The sequence below is a fragment of the Alligator mississippiensis genome, chromosome 2 (genome assembly GCF_030867095.1).
Source record: "Alligator mississippiensis isolate rAllMis1 chromosome 2, rAllMis1, whole genome shotgun sequence".
Lineage (NCBI taxonomy): Eukaryota > Metazoa > Chordata > Crocodylia > Alligatoridae > Alligator > Alligator mississippiensis.
The window spans coordinates 145156698-145169420 of NC_081825.1; the positions used below are offsets into that span (position 1 = coordinate 145156698).

Below are 12723 nucleotides of genomic sequence, written 5' to 3' on the forward strand. Positions count from 1 at the left end.
ATTCTGTGAAAGTTCTGGAACTTTAAAAAAAGTCAATAAAATGTGTTGAGGAATAACAAGTTTTCATAAAAACAAAGTTATATGGTATAACAAAGTTATATGGTAGATCATAAGCTGAATATAAGCCAACAGCATCCTGGGTTATATTAACAGTAGTATCACTCGCAAAGCAAGGGAAGTGAGTCTTCCACTCCCTTCAGCAGTAGTGAGGCCTTCCCTGGCGTATTGTGTCCAGTTTTGGGCCTCACGCTTCAAGGAGCATATGAACATGCATTTTACTTGCTATAGTTTTTACATGCATTTTACTTGCATTATACAAAGTTATAGGTATCCTTTCTATAGGACCTGCGAGCCTGGATTGCAATGCTTTTGAAAAGTTTCTTTTCAGATGTATTGAGAAGCTGCCAGCCACAAAAAGAGCTCTTGTTAAGATTCATGTGCTCCTTTTTACATACTCCAGTCTGTTGCAGTTATGTTCTCTTTAAAAATCATTATAATTTTAAGTTTCTTGAACATCACTGCAAAAAATTAAAAGCAGAAGTCAAGTTTTTGCATTCAAAAAACTAGATCCTGGTCTGAGGTGGTATTTGGTGTTTTTTGCAAAGCTCTGAAGTTCTCATGCATTTGATACCTCAATACCTTTGACGGTCTGTGCCTGAGCACTCTCACTCATCATTACCTTACAGTTAAGGGTGGAATGCTCCATGTGTTGCTTACCCTCTGCAAGTACAGTGTAACAGGGGGCCTGCTCGGGACTGACTTCCCACTGGCCCACCCACCTGTTTCTGGGCTAACCGTTTGCGTTCTCTCCTGCCATGTCTTGTTGGAATTAATTAATGATGTAATTAAGCAGAAGGCCGCCCATTTCCTGCCCCGATGCCAGGGGGCGCTATATGCGGCTCCATTCCTTCCCTACACCGCAGCCCAAGCCTCGCCTCGCAGATGGCATCTTAATGTTATCATTATCACCGGCCCCCATTCTGGGCCCCAGAATCCTCCTAATTGAACCCTGCCTGGATTCCTCTTCTCAGGCGGTCTCATCCGCCTTCATAGTAGGCAGCATAGCTTCCTGACACCGGTTCCCCTTCCAGCCTCTTTGGCTCACTAGCCCTGGCCCACCTCCAGGCCAGTCAGAACCCCAGGCATGCAGCTCTTGGGCATCCCTTGCAGCGGGCCCCTTGGCCCTTTGACCCTTCTGGTCCTAGCCCCAGCATTGACCAGTCAGGGGAAGTTCAGACAGACCTGAGTCTATGGCCTTTTCTCTCTCTCCAGGGGTCCACCCTCCAGGCCCTCCAACCAAAGGGGTAACCCACCCGGTTGTGGGGGCTAGGGCTTAAGGTGCCCCAACTCACTTTTCACTGGGGTGGTAACTGGCTTGGCATTTCCTGGGGGCTCCCACGCCACTGGGAGCCCCACCAGGCCACCCACTCCTGGCAGGGTGCAATTTTAGGTCATACCCAGGACCAGGAGCCTCCTGACCATCCCCTACAGCTCCTCCCTTACCTTCAATTGATACCAGCAGCCCCCCAGCCAGACAATGTTGTTGCCTGGCCTCCAGCAGCAGAACTACCCTCTTTATATGGGCAGCCCTGAATCTAAAATGGCTGCCCTCATCAGGCACCTGCCGGCTGCTGCCTTCTGGCCCTTAAAGTGGCAGGCACAAACACTGCCCTGCCACATACAGGAATACTTTGAATATTTTTCTTTCTACAGATGACATCTGTAGCACCACATACAAACTTGCCTCTTTCAAATAGAAATGCTGTTGTAATGCCACATTTTGTAGCACCATATGTAACTTGTAGCTAGCTATATGTAATGCTACAGAGGGTCTCCGGAATCTCCAGCATCCCACAGTCCTCCACTCTCCCTTCCCTAGCCCCCACAAGGTAGGGCAGGAACACAGCTAGCTCCTTGACTACCTGCCTGGTTATGACAACTTGTTCCAGAGCCCTTTTACTGCCACTACTGTGGGGACACCGGTAATCAAAACTTGGTAGAAGTACAAATGAATGTGTGCACATAAATCCATTTAATTTGGACTGAATTGGCATATGGTAGATGTGCAAAACAAGTTAATGAGTATGCCAACTGACTGAAAAGTAATGGTATAATAAAGGAGCCATTACTGTGAGCTATCCAGACACTCATAATACTTCATGCTTTTCTTACCACCCATACACCTTGCCATCTCTCATTACTCTTGTTTTGCACTCCCAGTGAACACTATGTTCATGCAAGAGTTACTTCCTTATTTTTACACCTAGTTAAACTAGTCTCATGACTAAGTTAAAGCTTGCATGTATCAGACATCTCTATTTAAATTTATATCAGTATGGAATATCTTAGCCTATCTGTATGTTATAGAACACTTTCCAGAAGTGAGGCATGTCTCTTGAAAGGGCATGCCAGGCAAGAAGTTAAGGGGCAACCTGATTCCTCTCAAAAAATCAACCCCCCCCCCCCCCCCATGATTGCAGTTCTAGAGCAACAGTGACACCCAGTGGCAGTCAAATTAACCCAATCTTTGGATTCCCTGTAGCTATCCCAGGGGATATATTCTGACCACTTAAAATGGACTTTAAATTGGACACTCGGAATTATGTCAGTCACCCAGTCATTTTGTTTCTTTAAGGTCTTTCTTCAGGGAACTTGTTACATTGTGTCACAAGTAGCTCAGCATAATAAAACTATGTGGCTTTTGATAACATGCATTTGTGTTTTTTTTCTCACCCACTTTTTTGGCATTTTTCTGCAGGCTTTGAAGCCATCAAACCATGCCACCATTCAGAGCATTGTGAGAGCAGTTGGGGTTGTTCCTGGTATTCCTGAGCCATGCTGTGTTCCTGACAAAATGTCTTCCCTCAGCATCTTATTCTTTGATGAAAATAAGAATGTGGTGCTTAAGGTTTACCCCAACATGACAGTGGAGTCTTGTGCATGCAGATAACAGCCCAGAAGAAACCTTTGAATTGTTTAACATCATCTTTTGCAATGTTTTTTTATTCCTATATTTTTTGTTTGCACTTCCAATGCATTTCATTCGAGAAAAAAAAAAGAAAAAAGAAATGAGCAAAACTGAATTAGAAAGAGGACTAACATGAAGAGCAAGCTGAATGGAGATGTCTAGGTGGGAGGAGGCGGGGGAGGGTGGGAGGCATAAAACTAATTCACCTTTGAAACTGACTGAGAAGCAAGATTTGGCAACTGGGACTAAGTATTTCTGTTGAAATACAAATGAAAAGTGAAATTTTATCAAAGACTCTTCAAGATGTTTTTAGAACTATCAGGAGGACGTGTTGATTTATTTTTGTATGAGGTTTTGAAAGTGGCAGCAGCTGTTTTATTGTTGGCTCCATCTTTCTAGTGACGAACGGGAAAGGAGTTTAAAAAATATGTTATACAGTTTGAAACCAGGCTTTCTGCCTTCAATTACTGAACAGCTCAGCAAGTGCTAAATAACCTAAGCAAACCTGACATCCTATGAGCCTTAGAAAATCCAACATAGACATTTATTTCTTTGATACGACATATCATTGATTGTACCTGTATATTCATTTTTGTTTAGCATGTTCTTTGTATTTCAGCTAATATGATGCCCCTGCCCACAGTTTAGATAAGGGCAAATCACAGCAGTGTTGCATGTGAATTTGTAATGCCATACCAAAGCTTTTCTTTCATTCCACAGAACAGTAAGAAACTAGTCACCATATAGCCTGGTGATATGGAAGTATCATAGCTTAGCATCACAGCTAAGCAAATAATTCCTAACAAGCATGGTTGAACATGGATAGTTTGTGGGGTTATGTTCTATAATGTTTCCAAAGATGAGGGTTTGCAACCCAGGGTGAGGTGCTCAGGGCCAGGGGGATCATATATAGCTGCAGCAAACAGCTGCATAGGACCAGTCCACTGTTCCAACTGATTGTTGCAGTTTTGATATTAAAGGCACCACTTCTCCAGGCAGCTGTAAAGTACTGATGTTGAGCTCCAGCTAAATGGAGATGCCCTTTCAAGTAAAAGCCACAGCAAACAGCTGTGCGCCTCACCTGTTACTTGGCAAACCACTACAGATTGAGCAGGTTGTGAACTGCCCAGATAATAATCTGGGCTCTAGTGAATTTGCTACTTACACAGTCCATGAGGAAATGACTGATGTCTTAAATTTGTTATGTGAAATTATTTGCATAACTTGATCCACAGATTGATTGGGAGGACTTCACTGTGATGTTTTGACCAACATTTGGTCTGCGTTTGCTAGTCTTGATTGCATAGGTCACATAGCATTGTTTTAGTTCCTGTATTGGACAAAAGCTGCTTTTAGGCCACATCTAGATGGCAGAAGTACCATGACCAACAGCATCACTATCCAACGCATCACAGAGTTCTGTGCACCATACTGCTCAGGCCAGAAGCTGCACAAGTGAGTAGAGGTGTGTGTAGTGAGAGAAGATTAATCCAAGTTGGGCAGCAACATGCATGATGTGTTTAAAGATGCTGCTGCTGGGCTTGGTAATTTAGCAGTCTCGGCAGGGCCTTAGAACTATGTGTCTGGTAAAGATACTCAAACTGTCAGTTTAAAATGTATACCTTGAGAGGTTTCTCTCATAAATGCCTACAATATGCTGTTTCAGTGAACTATCCTGTCACCAGGTAAAATTGGCGAAATATTTTGCAAAAAATGAATCCTGCATGGTATAAAACAATTGCAGAGAGCTTGGCCCTTTATTCAGGGCAGCATTCACACAGTATTTGCCCAGCTCTGCTCAGGCAGAGGTATTATGCCAGTGGACATAACCTAAAGATAACAGCACTTTTTAAGGAGATTCCTGTCTCTCAAGAACAATTAGCTTGTGTGAAAAATAATTTTGAACAAATTTAAGCAACTTTTTTGTGAAACTCACCTCAACAAGTGACTTTGGAAACCAGATGCTGGTCAGAAAATATTCAGGTTTTCTACACTGAGAACAAATGAATACTTTTGCTGCTCTCAGAACAACTAAGAGCTATACTACAGTATCAATAAATTCCCACTGCACTGAATGCAGCAACAATCCATTTTACCACGTAGACACCTGCAGTTTCACTGCTATTTCAAGATAGTATGAATGGTTTATTCTTAATGTGCCATTTGGTCACTAATATTGTTGTGTTTGCAAACTTGATAAATGTGTGTACATATATGTGCAAGAGATGGGGGATGTGGAAGAGAAGAAAGAACATACCCTGTAGTGTCCACAGTGTAACCAGGAAAAGATCCAGCAGAAGTCAGTGGGAGTGCTGCTGAGGTGAGAACTACAGAGTAAACCCAGAGGAATATAAGGGCTTCCTGATAATATAAGCCCTTTCCTGATTTGTGCAAGTGGTGTGCTTCTGGGGACAGATTCCCAAATGGTGTAAATCAATATAGCTCTGTTGGCTTCAGTTGAGGTGTAACAATTCTCAAAAGTTAAGGATCTGATTTCTTAAAATTCCAACTGTTCTTCAGAGAAATCTTGGCCTACAGTAAGAAAGACTCCCTTTCCAGAGGCCTCATGGAACCTGAAGTCTTTAGGACCACAACTGTCAATAAACAAGGACGTGTGATGATATCTGTGCTCATAAGCCATGCCTATCTGGATTCTCTGTCATTTGACCTACTTCTGTATATAGAAGAAACATTTTAAATGAAACGTGGTGCTTCACATGTGTTTGAAAATTATAAAAAAAGTGTATTTTGTGCTGCAAACAGAAGACAGTTGCAGACAGAAAGAGCCTTCCATTCCCCAGAAACAAAATGGCTGCTGAACAGCTCTTGTCTCTCAATAACAAAGAAAGCCTGTGTCTACATGTTGTTCTTTATGTGTGTGATCTTGTGAAGAGAGACTTGCTTTAAGGAGAGTTCACAGCAACAAAGTACACAAGTGTCTGCACTCTGTGGGGATTACCTACAATTTCTTCAGTGTTAGTCCAATCCTTCACCCACTGAAGTCTTTGGGAATCTGCCACTGACTGTGTGATTGGCAGTCACTAATGCATGGTAATTCTCTCAAGCAAAAAAAAAGGAGACTTTTAATTAAGTTTCTTCAGCTGCAAAGAAATCCATATTTTAGAAAATAAGTATATCAATAGCTGCTATTTAAATGAAAATAAACCTAACCAAATCTAATAATTAATTACAACGGAGAAATAGCTTTTGTACAGTTTTATTGGGCAGCCCAGGAAGTGTGACAATAATTCCAGTGTCTGTCTTTAGGTTTAAGTGGCAATTGATTAGTAGCCATTGTTTCTTTCCAAATCCTGTCCCTTACAGCATGTTTAATGATCACCACAGGCTAAGTTGTCTTAAGATATATGCACTTCAGTTCCATTGAAGATAATATGGGAGCTGCTCACCTTACTAGAAGGCTGAAGTTAGCCCAAAGTTGTCTTTGCCTACCCCACAAAGAACACTGTAATACTGACAAACAGTTTATATCATGCACTATTTTAAGGATGACTTACCAGCCCAAAGCATTCCAAAAGCCTGCAAATATTAACAGTGGTTCTACAATAAGGAATTGTTATGCAGTTGTTGCAAATTCTTTTTGTACATATATCTCATTGGGGGAGGGAAAAGCTTTTATATACTTTTTATTAAAGAATGGTGATTATTTTTTGCTATTGACTTAATTCACCTCAAATGAAAAAAGGACTATTTTATCAAGACAGAAATTTCACTTCCGTTTGCACAAGTGATAATGGGAATTCTCAAGCAAAGCCTGCAATGTGCTGTCGTAGGCAAGAACTGGCCCAATTCTTACGGTGGTGTAAAAAGTGAACACAACACATTAGGCTGGTATAATTTAGGCAACCAGGTGGTGTAACTGGAGACAAGACAGCTAGTTATCCTGTAATGATGCAAAAGGAAGTCTGTGTATGGCCTGTTGGAAAAAAGGTCATTATGTTCTTGGGATAAATACAGTATAGGCTGAGAGGGAAAGGAGGATAAATTCATCCTGTCATGATCTAACTAGATAGGAGGAGGAGGACGAGACAGCCTTAACTGACCCCACCATTAACATTGCAGGAGTCAGCACAATTTTGGCAGTACTAGTTATTCTTTACCATGCCCATTGCTGGTGTGTATGGAGACATTCCAGATCTTTCTTATGTAGTGGATCCAAAGACATGCTGAGACAAGGAGAGGGCCAGTCCATGCAGAACGGTAATAGAAGATAAATATGCAAGACTGCACACACAACCTGCTAGCATCTAGGAATGGAGTAAAAAAAGAAGGCCACGGTACATTTAGAAATAAACCATTGCATACAGGTGTTCCTCGAAACAAATATATATCCACAAGAGGACTTACAATCTCTCTCTCTCTCGTGTGTGTGTGTGTGTGTGTGCACGCGCGCACACGTACACACACACACACACACACACACACAGAGCAATGCACACAGCAGCTAAGCATCACCTAGCAGACCCATGAGCGTTGCTTCTCTGCCGACCTTTGCCTATTCCCTATTTGTCTTCAGCACACAACACAGCAGTTTGTGTGGCCTTTCTCTTCTTAAAAGTAGGCTGCTTTCCCTCTTAGTCTCATTAGCTAGTTGTACTCATGTAGCTGTGCCTTATTCAACTTACAAAACTCCAGGTTCTTGCTTCTAGTTTATAGACTCATAGAAAAAAAAGAGATTTTGGGTGCCTAGCTCCCATTGACTCCAGGAGAATTAAGTGCCCAAATATTCTGGGTTTGGCAGGTATGAGGGACTTTGAAGGAGGTATAACTGAGAGCAGTCTAGTCCTAACTCACCTGTGTCACATACTATCTTTTAACTTACACCATTTTTATTTGAGAACCTGGTCCTGCATTTTGATCACAGGAAATAAAAGCAACAATAAGAATATAGGTTTTGGAGACATTATCGGATGGACTATAAACATCCACAGCTAGTTTAATGGAACTGTCTAAATTCAACCTTTATTAAAAATTGTGGAGGTATAGCAGGTATGAATTTATTTTTACTATAAAAAATGCTTTCATCTTCTGTAGTAGGTTTGTTTATTTAACAGTGATGAGCTTACAGAGAGACATCAACATGCTAGTTTCAAGTTTTCATAGCAGAGCAAGTATGGCCTTGGCTGTTTAACAATCTGTTTCTTTCCATTTCCATAACACAGACTATGAAAATCAGCTTTCAAAGGGTACATCAATTCTTCAGCTGGTTTTCAAACAAGAAAAGCAGTAGTCTTGTTATTGGATCTAGTTCAGATTCTGAAAAGTACAATACAAAATAAGGGAAATTATCTTTGAGAGTCTTAAACATTCTCCCCCTTCCCATATTCTCAGTTGTTCCAGATCATGCCATGGATATATATATATTTCAAAAATCCATTTGTTTTCTACTTCAGTGACCTTAGAATCTCAGAATTTCATTTCTTTAACATTACCCTCACCATATTTGTAGTGAGGAAAAAATAAAGCAAAGCTCTATGCTCATGTACTGAAAAAACCCATAGTGACATAGTGCTCTAAGAAGCAGTGTGACTGACTATTCATAATGGGAGCTTCCTTAGATAAGTGAAAGCATTTAGCTAATTGTCCTGTACAATTCAGATTGCTTTAGCTTTACTTTTTACTTACCTGAAAATCAGAGGCACACAGGAAAATGGAGTTTTTGGACTCCACCAATAAATGCAGGAATGACATCTCATAAAACACCTCTTGAAGTTAGTTAAAAGCTTTTACCTGTAACGATTAGAGGAATCCTCTTGTAACAAAGGATGTTTTCTGTTTCAAGAAGTTCACAATTTTTTTTAATGGTTGATAAACTATAGGAAATTAAAGCTTTGAGTTCAGCAACAGAAAATGAGAAAACAAGTCTTGATGAAGGTAAAATGCACTGAAATTAGCAGGGTTATTGATTTCTTAAGATGATCAGGATTCAAGTCTATGGCATTTTCTAAGGGTCTGATTCCATCGTTTGAGGCCCCTTCTGTTCTGCTGGTGATAATGAAGGATGAAGGAAATGCCACTCCTATAGTTCTTATCCACGTGAATCTTCCCATTAAAGTCAATAGGAATTTTGCTATTGCCCGCCATAGGAGAAAAATGGTACTCATCTCTGTCAGAGACTAGAACTGGCTGTGCTACAAACTTCATTTAGGAGGGTTGCAGGAAATTCTTTGACCAGAGCGTTTGGTCTTTCCCCAGATCATCTCTACCAAAAGACCCTGAAGAAACATCTAATGCTACTACTGACTGGAGCATCTTAGCCTCAACCAGTATCTAATGTCTAAAATTTGTCATGTATTCAGGCACATAACTAGAGTTGCCTGGTACAACTGACTTGGGCAAAATTCAGCTTATAGTGTAAGTGGGCACAGCTCTACTGAGTTCAGCTAACCCCTATGACTCATTTACAAACATTTTGTCATACAAAAAGGAAGTTTTTTGCAAATGTATTATGACCAATTTGAATTAGATGCTAATTTTCACTGTGATAAATCCACTGACTTCAAAGACATTACTCTGGTTTAACTGATTTAACAGGATCAGGCCAGGCCCCTGAATTCAAAAAGCACTCTATCAATAAGGAAGAAAAATAATCACCTCCATTATGCTTTAATATGACAACTCATACTTTCTAGACATTCATAATGTGCAATGTCCATAATTTTACCATAACAAATACATTCTGTCTCATCAAAATCCTACTCCATGTAATCATATATAAGCAACAAAGTTTATTTTGCATTTGTATTTTTAAATTAAATCCTCTGAATAAAGTGACATCTATCATTAGCCATTTGTTCATCACATGGGACATTATTTCTGTTTGTAATTGAATATCAGAATGGATCTTAAAATGACTTTTCCAAATATTTATTTTGCTCTGACAAAAATCCTATTTAGTCTGCTTTACTTCATTATGGTAATTTTATGCATTGATAAATGGCTCTGCCTCCCTGCTAAAAAGTGGCATCTAATGTCAGTGCAGAATTTTTGTGGTTAACTCAAAAGATGGATAAAACTATTTAAATGTGAATTTTTGGTCAGAATTTCAAAATCACATAGCATTGGCCTCCCTTTGATCTCACTGTAGCCAGGGGTCATTTCGAAGCAGACTGAGCTGTCAATGCCAAGAGTTCTTGGAAACCCCACCCTTCTAAGGTAAATGAGGAATCTCATAGGACGTATAATATATAGCATGAAGCATACAAAAGCTATCCAAGAAATGTATATGACTGTCTTTATGTATGAGAGTAGTCCCATTAAACTCAATGAGACTATTCCCCTGAGTAGAATTGTAAGGTATTCTTGCCTAAGGAATTGTTTTTCCCTAACCAGATGTCATTGAGGGACCTAACTGATAAGTTGTTGAGCCCCCTCCAAGGGGTGCCAAGTGCCTCCAAGGCTCCCTTTGTCCATGCAGAGCTCAGTGCAGGATTGGGGGTGCAATGCCTTAAACTTCCCATCTCTTGGCTGAGGCTCAGCAGACTTTGTCCTTTTATCATGCTATCCTCTTGTAAAAACAGTCTTTGTAAATGTTTTCAGTTTAGAAGTTAAAGCTTGAATAGTGTCAGTAAGAAATAAAAACTGCAAAGAAAAACCCGTCTTATTTGTATATGGAAAGAAACTCTTACAGATGCTTTTAATTTATTTTCTGCCTATTATTCTCTTGTATTCTAATATTTCCCTCTTTCAACATTGTTAAGGCAAAACGATTTTCACTAGAGTTGCCAGATGAAACGATTGGTCAAGATCACAAGAACACATTGCTGTGACCCTGTGAAGGGCATTTTTCACTACTGATGTATGTATACACTTGCCTGATCCCTTCCATAATGGAAACCTTTCATTACAAATGATGAAAAAAATAATAATAAAATCACTATATGTGACTTTTCATTTCCTTCTTTTGCACTTAAGCCTTCCAGGGAACATTTATGCTGTGCTTGCTTGTGATGCGTGCAGCACTTGGGAACACAGCAATCCCCTGCTTACATTTGCAAAGACAAGCCAAGCTGAGGTTACTTTTATAAAATGAAATAAAGAACTAGTGGGGAGTGGGTACTTCAGTTTGAGTTAATATTGCCCGGTATGACAATAATACACTACACAACGGTTGTTGGGTCTGATCCAAGGCCAAAAGACATCCAAGAGATTCTGTTCCTTCATTTCAGTGGGTTTTGGATTTGACCTAAAAATACAATGCGAGAGAGGGTGTGGACACATTGCAGCTCACCAGAACGGTGAACTAGTCCTAAGTGGTTTTTGATGCGGTCAGAACACAAGTGTGTTTTATGACTTCTTTCCCAGAACAGTGTTGTCTATAACATATGGCTAAGAACTTGGGATGAAAATATTCATATTTGCATGGGAAAAATATGGAAGTTCTCAAGGTTTCTGCCTGGCCCTTATACAAGTTCATAGTTAAGACTTTTCTCTTCTTTGAGCCTTGTAATTCCTTTAGTCTGCAGAGCTCAGGGCTCCTGTGTCCCTGTTCTCCAGGCAGTGAATAGGGGCTTACTGGAATTTGCTTGTAACTCTGGGGACAACATACTTTACTCCAAAGGGAGACACATAATTTCTGTAATCCCTGAAAGTTCACTCACCTGGTGAGGAATGCCTCCAATCTGGAAGAAAGCATTTTATGTCATTTTCAAATACCTGGGAGGTGCACAGAGACTATGGTAATGGGTGACCACAGGAAACCTAGATAGATAAACAATGGGTTCCAGGCTTGTCCAATTAGTATAATTTCTTTTCAATAACCCCTTCTGCCCTACATTGAGAAGAATTCACCTCAAGTACTCCTGTTGGCCAGAGCTGAGGCAGCATGGAAATCATGCATCTCCCTTGTGAAGAAAATCAAGTTCAAGCCCAGTACACAATGGGAATTATTAACCAACTAGGACAGCTACCTCTACGCCCCAAGAACAATTTCACATAGGCAAGGGGTAATGCTCCACAAAGTACATTGGGCATTGGGTTGCTTCCCAACAAGATGTCAGTTTATGTAAGTATTAAATGGCCTAAACTTTTTAAAAAAAGATTAAGCAACCAGGTCAGGAAAGTAATATAATATAACCCCTTGGCATCTGTACACTGAAATAACGTAACACATAGTGTTGCTGGATGTGTTCTAGAAATACGTGACAGGACTGAGATTTTTTTTAATGTTGTTTTTGTTTAGCAAGATAATATGGAAGACGATGTACCTGGGGACTGCCTTGACTTCTCCAGTTACTAAATAGATTATTATGCAGCTGTGCCTCATGCTATCAGGCCAACAGTTTAAGAGGAATATTCATTGTGTCCTTCAACATAACTGGACTGCCGCTCTGTGCATGTTCTGGCTTCTGGCTCAGTAAGGTGCATGCTATAAACTTTAAAGTTACATTTGCTAATAGTGGGTTGGACACTCAGCTAGCGTAAATCAGTAAAATACCATCCCAATGAGCTCCATGAGACTGTAGCCACTGACTTCAGTGGGCCAGTATTTCATTTCTTACCTCAATGGGGCCACACCAATTTATACCAGCTGGGGATCAGCAGCAATAAATCAGCATTTACAATGAACTCATATTTGGGAGCTCTCTAAAAGGGTGTCTTAGCAGAAAACAGTGCAAATGTAGCTGAAAATCTTGCATGTACCCCCCAAAATAATTGGGTCAGGCTATATTATTGGAAGGGCAAATAAAGGATTCACAATCTTTCAAGGAAATAATAAACTACCCTTTTCAAAATGT

The 12723-nt window shown here is 40.3% G+C and overlaps 1 protein-coding gene across 1 annotated transcript in view; it reads left to right on the forward strand.

The window, feature by feature from the left end:
- Positions 1-10872, forward strand: part of BMP3 (bone morphogenetic protein 3) — a 34289-nt gene extending 23417 nt beyond the window's left edge. The window contains exon 3 of the mRNA XM_006269524.4: positions 2759-10872. Coding sequence (XP_006269586.3) covers positions 2759-2950 — 192 coding nt within the window. The 3' untranslated portion in view covers positions 2951-10872. The remainder of the gene's footprint in view (positions 1-2758) is intronic.
- Positions 10873-12723: the final 1851 nt, after the last annotated feature.